Genomic DNA, 13568 nt, shown 5'->3' with positions numbered 1-13568 from the left:
TTGGATTTTCTCAGATCTAGCCAAGCTGCTGAAAGTTATCAGGGGGGTGTGTTACAAGTGTTATATAGCACCACAACCCCCAAATAACCTCCTCAAAGAGATTTCTTTCAGGATGGTGAGAATGCTTGATTTAAACTTTACAGCGGTTAAGTATTGGAGGCTTGGCATAACTGCCCTGTAACACACGAAAACGCTCCCATATAACTCATAGCCCACAAGTACGTACGGAGTACTCTCTATCCTGCATAAATTGCCAGTCTGGCAAGGCACATAAATTGAACAGCCTGCGGCCTTCTCCGTACAGACCTAAAATTCCGCACACCTTATCAGTCTTCCCAAGTACCCCCCTATGTTATTACAGACCTGTTTTTCTGAGTTCCTGGCAACCTTGGCTTTCTACAATATCAGCGATGAGCTTCCCAGTCAGCAAACTCAGCACTGAAGGCAAGCAACAAGCTCTCAAGATTCATGGTTTAACGGCCTGGTCTCATTACTGCGAAATATGTATGGTTGACTTTGTGACGCTATGTTACAAGTTGAGGATATGTCCTACAAGCAGTGCCACAAACACCTTTTTAAGAAATTAATTTGTCCTAGCTAAATACAAAGCAAAACACACCACACTCCCACACCCAAAAGAAATATTTAATAAACAGATCGTCTATTATCAGATGATCATCAATCTCTATTCACTTGCGAATACATTGCAAGTCCCCCGTGGGGGTTTAAAGCCCAATCTGCCTTGGAAGTCCTGTTCTCAGGCTATGCGCACGAAGGGACGTCCGAGTTGAAATCACATGTACTGCCTTTGCCTTTCATTTCGGTGATATGAATTATACTCAGGTGGTTGACATTGGCACCTCCGCAATCGACTTTTAAATCTTGTAGGCTTTCGATTATGAAGTCATGCCATTGGGAATTGAACAACGGAACCCAAAATAAACGGGGCTCGGACTTCATATTGGACCTCGCCCTCTGCAGCATGTGTGTGGCCTCCGTTTCATGGCCAGTCAGCATCATCAAGTGAGCGAGTGAGGATTGTACAAGGCCGGCATTAAAGGTTTCTTCCAGCTTGAGGCCCTCCAAAGCTGACAAGGCATGCTTCCAACGTGTCAGGGCGTCCTCCCAGTGAGATTGTTTATGGGAAACCCTCGCGAGTGAGACCCAGACACGGAAACCATTGAATTTAGCATTATAATCCAGATTGTCAGGGGACAAGAATGCACGTCTGAGGTCGTACAAGAGTGTCTCTGCTTCAGCATACATATTTCGCTGCAGGAAAGTCTCTGCAAGTGACATCTGTAACCGTTGTCCCGTGGCAATGTGTTGAGTTCCCTTTTCCCTCATTGAGGCCAATTCCTGTAGCAAAAGTTTTTCAGCCTCGACAGGCTGGCCCAATTCGCAATGTAGACCTGCAACCTCGGAAAGGAGAACTCGATACCAGCCTGTGCCCATAAAGTGATCATCGAGCAAACCGCTTTGAAGAACGCTGTCGAGCTGTTCAAGTGCCTCCTTAAACTTCCCCTGTAGACGAAGGATCTTGCCTAGGGTCGTGTTGCGCGCTCTCGATGTTAACTTTTCAAGAGTAGAGATTTCCCTGCTTAGCTGTTCCCACTCAATCAATTCTGCTTTCGCTTCGGCAAGCTTGCCCTGGCGGACAAGATTCTCAGAAAGAGAAATTATAAGGTCCCCTCGTTTGGCATTAAATCTTTGAGTCAGTTCCGACTTTTCTGCGAGAGGCGTGGCCTTAACCCGCAGGAATGTGTGCAAGACTCTCTTGGACTCTTCTGTCATTCCTGACATTCTCATTACCGAACTTTCTCTATACGCAAGCCAGGCATTGAGGAAGGGATCATCGTCCCCTTCTAGAAGCTTCTTCGTGCGAGTAATTGCTTCAACCTTCCATTTCGCGTTTGAGAATCGTGACGCGGCAAGGAGACACGCTGCAAGTTCGTGCCGAAAGGAAGTCGGCTCTCCGTCCTCGAGAGCCATGCTGTCATATTCAGAAAGAACCCGGCTTAAATGGGGGAGTATAGTCCTGCCAATTGGTCCGTTTCTGTATAGTCTGTGTCAGTCCTCGAACTTCGATAGGCGACCCTAAACACATACAGAGGTTCAATGTATCGACTCCGTGGAAATGCATGACAAACCAGCAAAAGTGCTTGCCATCGCCACCTTCTCGTCTCTGATGGCGATAAGCGTTGTACGGCACAGTACTGAACCAAAGGATGTATAGAAAAGGTTCTCAGTCCGTCTGACCCCCTACCGCAAGATATCAGCGAGAAAGAAAGCAGCTTTTCCACAGCCGTGTCAAATTCGAAATCGTCCTGTATGAACCTCGTCAGGTTTACGTCCGCGCCTTCTTCCTCTGCTCGAATCTCTTCCACCTCGCCATTCGTACCCCAACGCTTCTGAGGAGATGACCCTCGTTGTAGGAGCATCTCAGGAATAGACCACGGCTCCAAAAATGAGAAGAGAAGAAGGAGATGGAAAGCTTTGGATGATTCTCTTTCTACTTGCTTGAAGTTAATTTCCCACGCCGTCAAGACTGGCATCTCGGCATCGCCAGGATGCGATGTAAAACGTAGCAGGTCATTCCGGCTCGTCATATAAAGTCTACAATACTCTCTAAGACTGCGATGCCTTGAACGTATATATGTGCCAGCTTGTACCAAAGCAAGGGGAAGTGATCCAAGGAACTCTGCAATCACCCTGGCATCTTCAGTGTCACTCTGAGTAGGGTGGTGAATGCCCGACTTGTCGAGTAACAACTGTATCGCATCCTCGGTCATCAGCGGACGCAAAACATGTCCTTCTTCAGTTATGCTACCGATGGCCCCCTGGTCGCGAGTAGTAATAATGATATGACCCCAGTTCACAGCTGGGAAGCACCTCTGGATCCGTACCGACTCTAGATTGTCGGCGTTATCGAAAATCAAAAGCCAATGAGAGTTTCTGGGTCTCGCCAGCCACCTTCTGACAGACCCAATCTTGTCGTCAGATTCCCCAAGCTCGAGAAGATCATGTAAGCGGCCAAAATCGGCTTCAAGTGAGGCAGACGATGACGCATTTATAAATGCAATACCTGTTTTATATTTCGACAAACTCTGTAGAACGTAGTGCAAGGCCGTCTGTGTCTTACCTGATCCTCCTAGATAGACTTAGCCAAAGTGCAATGCCTAATTTAAAGAAGATCTTACCGAGGCCGCATAATGCAAACGTTCGTCTCCTTTGAGCATGGTCGTGATCGCCATGGAAGTAAGCACTCAGCAATCTAAATACGTCATCTCTGCCACGGAAGGATGGACATGGTTGAGCCTTAATGTCGAATAGAATGGCGAAATCTGTTTGGCAATTAGCTACGCTTAATTCCAGAAAGTAAGTACCTTTCTGAGGTCAATATACCACCTGACTCTGGACCTGATGGCGTCTGCTCTGTACACCTGGGGCGTAACTCCTCGGCAATATTTTTCAGCCTCGAAGCTACGGTGAGGAAACAACGGTCTTGGGGAGACCGGAATCTAACAAGGTTGCGATGGTCAGAAAATTGGGGAATAGTAATTTCATGGGGGACCCTGGAGATTGCAAACTGTTGCCGGACAATCTACAGAGAAAGATTAGTTGAGATGGCTTGTTCAAATACCGGAAAAGCGTCGGGTACCATTTTTCGAAAAAATGGTCCAATAGAGGTCAATTCCAACTCATAGAAAGACATGAGATGAACTTTCTTCCTCCTTTTAATGAAATCACCAGTGATTTCTAGTATGGCCTCAGGCTCCTTCCGCAACATCCCTATAAGAGCGCGAGGTGCTTTCATTGGTGAGCAGGTGAAGGCTATGTTCGCCAAAAGCTTCCCCATGACTGCACCGTTTCCATATTGAGGCGTGCCTATTGCTGAGTTAAACAATGTCCAAGAAGTGGGTGGCCAGGTGGATATTATTCACCATGAAATAAGATGGTATGAACTGATTGCTGCACTCGCTCTTGCTCCTCAGAGCAGCCAATTAATAACGCCTGTGCAGTGACTTAGCACACTCTTTGCAAATCATTGAATTGGAGCAATCACCTTCTTTGCTACAATTCCTCCTAAACTGTGGCAAACAAAGACAAGAGACCTGGATTTCTCCTTGTGATCAGGTCAGAATAGCGCAATGAAGGAGAAAAAGGTCACGTACATCTTCTGTTGTCCTAACATCAACCAACTCAGTGAGTAATTTAGTTGATATAGCATGTAAATCTAGCCGGGCAGTAAAGCTATTGAAACACGCATTAAATCCAAAGGTCATAATGCGAATGTTAGGTATTGCTTCTGGCAGCAGATCCTTCAACCACATGACCCCAGTTTCTCCGTGAGTCCACGTTTTGATGGGATCACCATTGAGACCATGGATGGCAACCAAACTATGATTCTAGTTAGCTATGCGTTCTTGTAAATATACTCTTCCGCATAATTTGGTGGGGAGTAATTTTACTCAAAAACAATCCCATCGGAACCAACAGCTCTCCCTCCGGCAGCAACATGGGTTGCAGGGTCATGGAGAATGGTAATTCCATATTGATTATCCCTAGTCATCTTGCAGCTGTACTCTGTACATGCTCGCACATCTCCAGAGCTGGAGGCAAGTTCAGAGAAACAGTGAAATCCAGACAATCCATCGTCAAACAAGACACGTGGAGTAACACCTGACACTGGCTGAACCTGCATGCCATATTACATACCACCAATCCCAGCTCAGGGAGCTACTAGGACACACGTCCCGCATTGGTTCCTTTTTTTCTTTTTTTTTCTTTTTAAGGGGATTGAAGCGGATTATCATCCTTGTTGGAAGCGCGCTGCCTGCAGTTGGCCCAAGACTTGGGGCTAAAATCTCACCTCTGTTTCCTGGTCATTATCTTTGAAGTTTTTAATTTGTCTTTTCTACGGAGTACTGTTAACTAACTATCTTTATTATTAATGTTATTAGACTTTCTGTCTTCATTTTGATTTTCATCTACTTTTCTCCATACACCTTCTAACACATCTTTCAGGAGAGAGGTTAGTGTCCATTTTTGTGGCTCAACAGTCTCATGTTGTGGTTTAACAATTCATTCTGCAGAGCAGCTTCTTCTCACAAGCAACTTTTTTTTCTCGCTCACAGTAACTTTGAGACAGAGTTTTCCAGTGGTGATCTCTTCATGCATCATTTAACTGGACCTCTACTATATGGTGTTTGGATTTGACAGGTTTTTGTTGTTAACATGCAAATTGTAACCAGCAGAGGAATATTCAGATTCCCTCATTACTCTAGAGTACTCCAGACCAGATGGTTCCATCTGAAGAACCCCTTCACTTTCTGCCAAACGGATGATGTTAGGGTTGTGTCTCGAAAACTCACACCTATAGGGATCAGATGTATATACCCCTCTCTGTTTTAAGTGTCCGAGAGTGCAGTTTATCCCATTTGGCCGGCTGTAATTCATTCTATAAAGAGGGCTTATCCTGCTTTTTGACATAGATGATTGCTTTGCCATATATCTTTCTTGCCTGTAGATCTTCCATGGCAACCTTAACTTTATCGAGACCATGGTACGTCTTTTGATAGACAACCGGCTTGAGCGCACCCGAACCAACCATTTCCATCAGGCCTCTCCACACTTGTTCTGATTCTTTGGGATTCTTTCGATCTGTGTCTCCATACCGCTAGAAATCGGGAAGCGAAGGTGGTCAGCATCCTCGGGAACGGCATTGACGGGTTGTCTAGACGATATGATATTATCACTTACATAGCCAATTATGACAGCTTGTTTCAGCAATATTCTGTTGGCCGTGAGTTGTTCCATGACACCTCCTCGACCAGCAAAACCAACCAGAACGATCTTTCCGCCCAACGGTCTCAAGCAGCGGATGCTCTCTTTAACAAGACCGACGCTGTCAATTACGACATCTATTCCATGACCACATGTTATATCCTTCGCTTCCTTCTCCCAGCCTGGCCCAGAGCCAGTCGCGACAATGCCGTCGACGCAACCTACTGTCCTCAGAATGCCGACCTTTTCAGAATTTCGAGTGTCCCTAACACCTGCGATGACTTTGGCCCCTAAAGCCTTGGCGATTTGGCAGGCATATACACCTATTCCCCCGGCGGCTCCCTGGACCATAACCCAATCACCCTCTTTGACTCCGCCTCGGATTGCAACAGCACCATACGCGACATTTGCTGTTGCTGCAAGCCCGGCAGCGTCCTCAAATGTCCAGTTGTGCGGGATATGGTGGAGACTTCGTGCTGGAACAACAATCCATTCCGCATATGCACCCAACCCTGCACCAAAGACCTTGTCTCCTGGTTTAAACTGCGGCTCATGAGTAGTGTCCGTGCTACCGACAGCGAAAACTGTCCCAGAAAATTCGAGCCCCAGGGTGAACGGCGGGCGAATCAATGACTTGTTGTTTTGATGTTTTCCTTGAGCATAGAGGAGGTCAACATGATTCAGTGCTGCGCAGTGGATTGCGACAAGGACTTCTCCGGGCCGGGGTTGGGGAGGAAAAGGGGTAGCTTGGGGTCGCAGGGAAGATACTGAGGAGACGAATTCTGTCACTCGAATCGCGTCCATGGTAAGTGATTGTCTTATTCAATAAAGCGGTCGAGGTATCACTGAAATTATGTCATTTTGGGCAACATCGATTAGCCTCCGGCACTCCAGTGAAAACACCTAGGTTTTCGACCAGGCGAGAGCCGGTCATTGTCATTAAATGCTGTCTCGGCTTGCCGTGTTTGCTGGGAAAAATGTTTAGATGCCGAACCTCGGAAGCATTAGTTACGATCAAATCACGTGATATCAGAGCCCGACCGCGGGATTATCCGCTCAGACTCCATATCAAGTCAGCGACTCTCCATTTCAAAATTTCACTCATCGTCAATCTAAAATCACTCCCTGGGTTTCTTATGTGGGGTCTTAGCACATATCTGATCCTAAATATCAATCCCGACAACCAGAGAAATGAGACTAGTCTGGATATCTGAGAGAAACATCTTGTATGTACCGTACATACAGACATACATGACTCGAGAGGTGTGACATTTGGAGGATGCGGAGCTTATGAGCAAGGATTTGAGGATTTTATCGTGAAATTGAGCAAAGCTTCTTGACCAGCTTTGGATGAATAATACCTACAGGAGGTCCGTGGTATGTCTGTTGTTAAATTTGGAGTACGGAGAACACCGTACATGATGTGTTTACGCCATCGTCATCATGAGACGGACCCCTTCTACGATTTGTGTGCCTTGCTTTCCTTTTAGTCACAAATATCTCTACCTCCATTTCAAGAATCATCCTTGGCGGTTTACGGAGTGCTGCAATATTATCGCCCAAGCTGCCGGTTGAATTCCTCCGAGCGCGCACCGCCACTCAGCAAACGGCAGATGTGGAGCTGCACGGCCGCACGAAACGCGCCAAGCCACGGGTTCCAGCCGCACCGCTACAAACAAGGCAAACAAGCAACGCGCCAAGACGTGCCGGAACTGATCCCCAAAGCCGCAATTGGTCCGGACCGGCGGTGATGATGACGACGCCAGAGAGGAAGCGGATTCGCTGCCCCTGATTGATATGCAGCTACTCCGTACTCCGTGCTCCGTAGTATGGAATTCGAAGTCAAAAAAGCTACTTATGCAGAAGATGGCGAAAGAAGGGGCTTTTGCGCCTTCCTTTTTGCTCCTGAACTTGGACAATGGAAACGTTCAATTACGGAGTAATCAAATCAGTTTTTCGTGTTTTGCTTTGTTTTGCTTTTTCTTTTTCTTTTCCTTTTTGTTGCTTGTCTGATCGCTCGCTATGGTCCTCGTTCGAAGATTTACTTTAGCCTTAATAATCTCGTTTTGCTTCCTGTTCAGCCTCCTTCACCTCAATTCCTCCGGCACAAATAGAGAACCCTCGGAGACGAAGCGCCCGCTTCGCAATTGGTGGAAAGATTATGCCACCGAGTATCCCGTGACGTCGATGATCTCTCTCCCCACGGGGAGTCCGAAGCAAATCCCGCCGATTCAGTTCAATTTCGGCGGAGAGGATGAAAAGACGAAGACGCTCCGGGAGCAACGGCGGGATGCCGTAAAGAACGCCTTCTTGCATTCGTGGAAAGGATATAAAGAAAGAGCTTGGGGTTATGACGAGGTGGGTCCAGTAAAGGGCAATGTGAGGAACACGTTTGGCGGCTGGGGCGCAACGCTGGTGGATAGTTTGGACACTCTTTGGATCATGGGATTGAAGGCAGAATTCGAGGACGCCGTCACTGCAGTTCAACGGATTGATTTTTCGTACTGCGAAGAACCTCTCCTGAACGTTTTTGAGACCACAATTCGTTACCTTGGTGGGCTCCTTGCCGCCTACGATCTGTCAGAGGGCGCATATCCAGCCCTCCTTCAGAAAGCGGTTGAAGTGGCGGATTTGCTGTACCTTGCATTTGATTCCCCGAATCGGATGCCCGTACTTCGCTGGGATTGGCAGGGCGCTAGGGACGGTACACCGCAGGAAGCCAGCCATGCGAATATATTAGCAGAACTCGGCTCGCTTTCTGTGGAATTCACCCGATTATCGCAGTTAACTGAAGATCCAAAGTATTACGATGCGGTCCAGCGTATTACCAATGTGCTGCAAGAGAATCAAAATTCCACTCGGCTTCCGGGAATGTGGCCACTTGGTATTGATGCACTCACCCCAAGGTTTACAGCCGACCGTCGATTCACCTTTGGCGCCATGTCTGATTCTCTCTATGAGTATTTGCCAAAGGTAAACCTTCTGCACCAGCTGGCTATCACCATTTGACTAACCTCTGCAGGAGTATCTAATGCTGGGCGGGCAGTCGTCACAGTATAAAGAAATGTACGAAGTCGCCATGGAAGTTGCAAGAAAGCGCCTGTTTTTCCGCCCTAGAACTGCCGCAGGTGAAGATATCCTAATCTCAGGGGCTGCATATGCTGTTGGTAAATCGATAGTCCACCTAAAACCAGAAGGCCAACATCTTACATGCTTTGCCGGGGGTATGGTGGCTTTAGCTTCAAAAATTTTTGATATTCCAAATGATCTAGAGATTGGAAAGAAGCTCACCGAAGGCTGTATCTGGGCCTACCGAAGTATGCCCAGTGGTGTCATGCCTGAAATCTTCACAGCGGTCGCTTGCGATGAAAACGAGGACCCTGGCTGCAAGTGGAGTCCTCGTCTCTGGTTTCGCAGCGAGGACGATGAGAGAATGACTATAGGTGAACTCGAGAAGAAAGCCCAAAAGCAGGGACTGATTCCGGGATTCCTTAAGATCGATAATGCGCAGTATCATCTAAGGTATGTCATGTATCATGAAAATCTGCTGCATCAACATCTGACTGGCCTGTGAATATAGGCCTGAGGCCATAGAATCTATCTTTCTCTTGTATCGCATCACTGGTGATCCCAGCCTTCAGGATAAAGGCTGGAACATGTTCACTGCCATCGAAAAGCATACACGAACAAGAATTGCCCATGGATCCCTCAGCGACGTCACAGTATCGAAGCCGGAGGTTTTGAACGAAATGGAGTCATTTTGGACCGCGGAAACACTGAAATACTTCTATCTTCTTTTCAGCGAGCCGGACCTCGTTAGTTTGGATAAATATGTTTTTAATACGGAGGCCCATCCTTTGAAAAGGCCATTATAGGAGATGGCTGCTCATATTCTGCTGGATTCTGGAACGCTTATGGAGAACATTCCCCGAACTTATTAATTATATGCGGGGCCTTCCGTCTTTGGGAAGATGGAATTGCTCCGAAGAAAAGACATTACCCTATCCGATTTGACATCACAACCTGTTCTTTTCATTCTATATACACTGGTGTCGAATCGCCGGCGGAATATCCGCAATGGATGGATGAAATGTTGACATCTCCAAGACTAAAACAACTCGTGCCCCCACGTCACATCTATTCATGCGATCAAATGGACTGATTTTTGCATGTAGGACCTCAAAATGCACATTCTCAGATCCACTCATCCACCCACACGCAGAAATCCCCAGCATTAGTCCCTGTTCGGCTTGAGGAAACCTCTTTGACTGAAAAAGGCTATCACTCCAGGTGCAGACTGACAACATTAGTGGGATTGCTTGAATCTTAGAGAAGAATTAAAGGCTGAAGGTATTGGTTTGGTAAGGTGACTTGTAGGGCTCAAAAAAATATGAAGTTTTGCAAAAATCAAAAAAAATTTTGTCGCAGCCAATTGTGCATATTGTACACTCCGTACCCCGTACTTTGTACTCCTGTGATCCGTACCGCGCAAGGCGAAGCTTTGCTGATGCTGACTAAGCGATGTTACACGGCATGGCATGATGTCACGCCTCGACGCCAAAGGTACCAGGTGAAATGCTTTGAGAAACTGGCTGCAGAGACCGGGGCTAAAGACGAGACGGCCGGATACCTACAGATCAATACTTTGCAATCACCAGATAACACATGCCAGCTGCATCACATGGAGAGCTTTGACGACGTGGCTCTTTCAGCCAATGCCTCATCCGAGACCGTCGCGCTAGACGAGCAGTCAGGTGGACAGCCGCAGCACGCCGAAGACACCGAGATCAAAAGGAGTTCATGCGATAATGCCATTCTGAATGGGAAAAGCGAGAAGACAGGCCACGACGGCCCGAACGGCTCGCAGCAAGACGTACCATGGCCCCAACGGGAAGCCAATGAAGCCGACGATACCCCGCCCGCGTTCCCGCAGCTCCAGTTCCAGCGGCGAAATTCCACAGACATGCCCATATTCGACGGAGATGGAGACGGTGGGGATGAAGAACCGAATGTTGCAAAGTCGTTTGAGCGGTCATCTTCGCCCAATGCCGCGACGCTCCGAAGCCGAGAGGGTGGCGATGAGCGGCCATGCGACGATGGGATTTCGAGGATGCACAAATTTTCCCTATACGAGACATCGACGCGATACTATATGGTTGGAATGGATCTCATCGATAAACGATTCCGGATCTTGAAAATTGATCGCACGTCTGAATCAGACGACCTCACTATTTCAGAGGACGATACTGTGTATACCAAAAGAGAGATGAACCAGCTGCTGGACGCTGTGGATGATGGAAATAAGAGCTCTGGGGGTTTGAAGCTACGTTGCAGCGCGTGGGGGCTTCTTGGGTTTATAAAATTCACGGGAACGTATTACATGCTGCTTGTGACGAAACGCAGTCAAGTTGCCATGATTGGCGGACATTATATTTACCAGATTGATGATACTGAGTTGGTTCCGCTCAGCTCTTCCAGCTCCAGCAAAACAAAATCCGAAAAGCATGCAGAGGAGACAAGGTTCATCAACATCATGAATAATGTTGACCTGACGCGTTCTTTCTACTTCAGCTACTCTTACAACATTACGCAAACGTTGCAGCGGAATATCGCATCCGAAAGAGAAGCTCTCGAGAAGGGTCAGCCGGGCGCCAACAGCCATAATCTCAACTCCATGTTTGTGTGGAACCACTACCTCTTGATGCCGGTTGTTGGCTCATTGAAAAATGCGTACGACTGGTGTCTGCCCATTATCCATGGCTACGTGGAACAAACATCGATGTCTGTCTACGGCAGACTAGTATTTATCACACTCATCGCCCGGCGATCCAGATTCTTCGCTGGAGCGCGATTTCTCAAGCGCGGCGCCAACGATCTTGGCTATGTAGCCAACGACGTGGAAACAGAACAAATAGTCGCCGAAATGCTAACTACTTCATTTCATGCTCCTGGGCCAAAGCTTTATTGCAACCCACATTATACGTCTTATGTCCAACATCGTGGAAGTATCCCTCTTTACTGGACCCAGGACAACACCGGAGTTAGTCCAAAGCCAGACATTGAGATCAACCTTGTCGATCCGTTTTATTCTGCTGCTGCCCTCCATTTTAACAATCTATTCGAGCGGTATGGTGCGCCTGTTTACGTCTTAAATCTCATAAAATCGCGGGAACGGATGCCTAGAGAATCGAAACTGCTGGTAGAATACACCAATGCAATTAACTATCTCAATCAGTTCCTTCCCGAAGACAAAAAGATTATCTACAAAGCATGGGATATGAGCCGTGCCTCTAAAAGCCGTGACCAAGACGTTATTGGAACGCTAGAAGATATTGCCCAGGATATCATCCCGCGAACCGGATTTTTCCAGAACGGCGAGAATGGTGAGGCTGGTTTGAAAATGCAGAATGGCGTTGCCCGGACCAATTGCATTGACTGTCTCGATCGAACTAATGCAGCCCAGTTTGTTATAGCCAAACGGGCGCTGGGACATCAGTTGTATGCTTTAGGGATTATTGACCGGACCACCGTTGATTACGACACAGATGCCATCAATATGTTCACGAACATGTGGCATGCTCATGGCGATACCATCGCCGTGCAATACGGGGGTTCCCATCTCGTCAACACGATGGCGACGTACCGAAAACTCAATCAGTGGGCCGGCCACTCAAGAGACATGGTTGAAAGCTTTAAGCGCTTCTATAACAACTCGTTCCTTGATGCTCAAAGGCAGGAGGCCTATAACCTGTTTCTAGGAAATTACGTGTTTTCTCAGGATCAGCCGATGCTCTGGGATCTAGAGACTGATTATTACCTCCATCACTCGGATCCGCGGTCATGGGCGGAGGCTAACAGACACAATTACGTCAATTGGTACACACCAGCCTTCTTGAAGGAACGGCAAATGCCCCTAGCTGTATGGCCCAAAGGAATATCTAAGGCTCCTGTCCGGGCCTTCGATGATTACTGGCTGGAATACTATAGACCCTTAGCAGTGTCCTCATTCTCAAAGGTGTTTGCATTCAAAATGAAGTCTACCCTTCACAACCTTCCATTTCGATCTACCCAGCAAGGCCAATATGATCTAAGCCCCTTCGTCGTCCGAGCAGACCATGAAACAGAACCTCGTGAAAAGAAGACCCCGCGAAAAAAGGTTCTCGTCATTCAGGAACCCTTCGAGACTCTAAACGGAGACTCTCGTTCTATCAACTCAAGTAAGGAACGCCTGCCTCCATCGGAACCCCTTCGTCTTTGGCTCCAGCAATCCACAGCTTCAGAAAACAGATCGTCCAGTCAAAGCAGTATTCTCAAACCGCAACACCTCCCGCCGCCCCTGATAACTAGCAACTCAGACCTGCTTACACCCAAGTCACAATCGAACCAATACAGTCTCGGGCAGCTTGTTACGGAATCACTAAATCCAACCATTTCCGCATCCGAAGCAGAAGAATACGAACGATACATAAACCACCCCCTCAAAGTCCCCTTGGTTGTGACGTCCGAATCACCAATCAAAGAGGCTACGAATAATAAAGACTTTGATTTAGTCGAATACGCGAATAAGGTTTCACTGCAAGATCCGGCTCTTGATGCGTCGGCCGAGGATAATCTGGCAGATTATATAGAGTTCTTAAATGTGGGAGAGGAAGGTCTGACGGTTATAAGGGAGGATTACGGCAAGAAGAGATACAAGAGGTATAGGCAGTGGCTAAGGGGAAAAAGTTTATTCAAGCAGGGGATTGATCTATAGTTTAACATACCAACTTATGGCATTTTTG

General features: G+C 47.4%; 4 protein-coding genes across 4 annotated transcripts; 2 read left to right on the top strand and 2 right to left on the bottom strand.

The window, feature by feature from the left end:
• Positions 1 to 565: 565 nt before the first annotated feature.
• D8B26_007844 (uncharacterized protein) lies at positions 566 to 4573 on the bottom strand (the record flags this gene model as incomplete). Its single annotated transcript, XM_066125656.1, has 9 exons — positions 566 to 2056; positions 2110 to 3151; positions 3201 to 3344; positions 3409 to 3604; positions 3644 to 3888; positions 3945 to 4014; positions 4067 to 4126; positions 4176 to 4401; positions 4473 to 4573. 9 exons carry the CDS (start codon positions 4571 to 4573, stop codon positions 763 to 765), a joined length of 3378 nt encoding a protein of 1125 aa, XP_065981740.1. The 3' UTR covers positions 566 to 762.
• Positions 4574 to 5209: 636 nt separating this feature from the next.
• Positions 5210 to 6732, bottom strand: D8B26_007843 (uncharacterized protein). The gene is made up of 2 exons (XM_003067327.2): positions 5764 to 6732; positions 5210 to 5680 (listed from the first exon to the last, which is right to left on the bottom strand). Exons 1-2 carry the CDS (start codon positions 6589 to 6591, stop codon positions 5462 to 5464), a joined length of 1047 nt encoding a protein of 348 aa, XP_003067373.2. The 5' UTR covers positions 6592 to 6732; the 3' UTR covers positions 5210 to 5461.
• A 1077-nt stretch (positions 6733 to 7809) lies between these two features.
• On the top strand, positions 7810 to 9662 carry D8B26_007842 (uncharacterized protein; the record flags this gene model as incomplete). Its single annotated transcript, XM_003067326.2, has 3 exons — positions 7810 to 8760; positions 8810 to 9309; positions 9368 to 9662. The coding sequence occupies 3 exons, from the start codon at positions 7810 to 7812 to the stop codon at positions 9660 to 9662; spliced, it is 1746 nt and encodes a 581-aa protein (XP_003067372.1).
• Positions 9663 to 10468: 806 nt separating this feature from the next.
• On the top strand, positions 10469 to 13540 carry FIG4 (phosphatidylinositol-3,5-bisphosphate 5-phosphatase; the record flags this gene model as incomplete). Its single annotated transcript, XM_003067325.2, has 1 exon — positions 10469 to 13540. The coding sequence occupies one exon, from the start codon at positions 10469 to 10471 to the stop codon at positions 13538 to 13540; it is 3072 nt and encodes a 1023-aa protein (XP_003067371.2).
• Positions 13541 to 13568: the final 28 nt, after the last annotated feature.

The sequence above is a fragment of the Coccidioides posadasii genome, chromosome 4 (assembly GCF_018416015.2).
Source record: "Coccidioides posadasii str. Silveira chromosome 4, complete sequence".
NCBI classification, from domain to species: domain Eukaryota; kingdom Fungi; phylum Ascomycota; class Eurotiomycetes; order Onygenales; family Onygenaceae; genus Coccidioides; species Coccidioides posadasii.
This window is presented reverse-complemented; position numbering and strand designations above follow the sequence as displayed.

Coding starts and splice junctions, on each gene's coding strand:
- D8B26_007843 (XM_003067327.2), bottom strand. CDS start 6,591: ATGGACGCGATTCGAGTGACAGAATTCGTCTCCTCAGTATCTTCCCTG. Junction 5,681..5,763: donor AAGCTGTCATAATTGGCTAT/GTAAGTGATAAT, acceptor CCCGATTTCTAG/CGGTATGGAGACACAGATCG.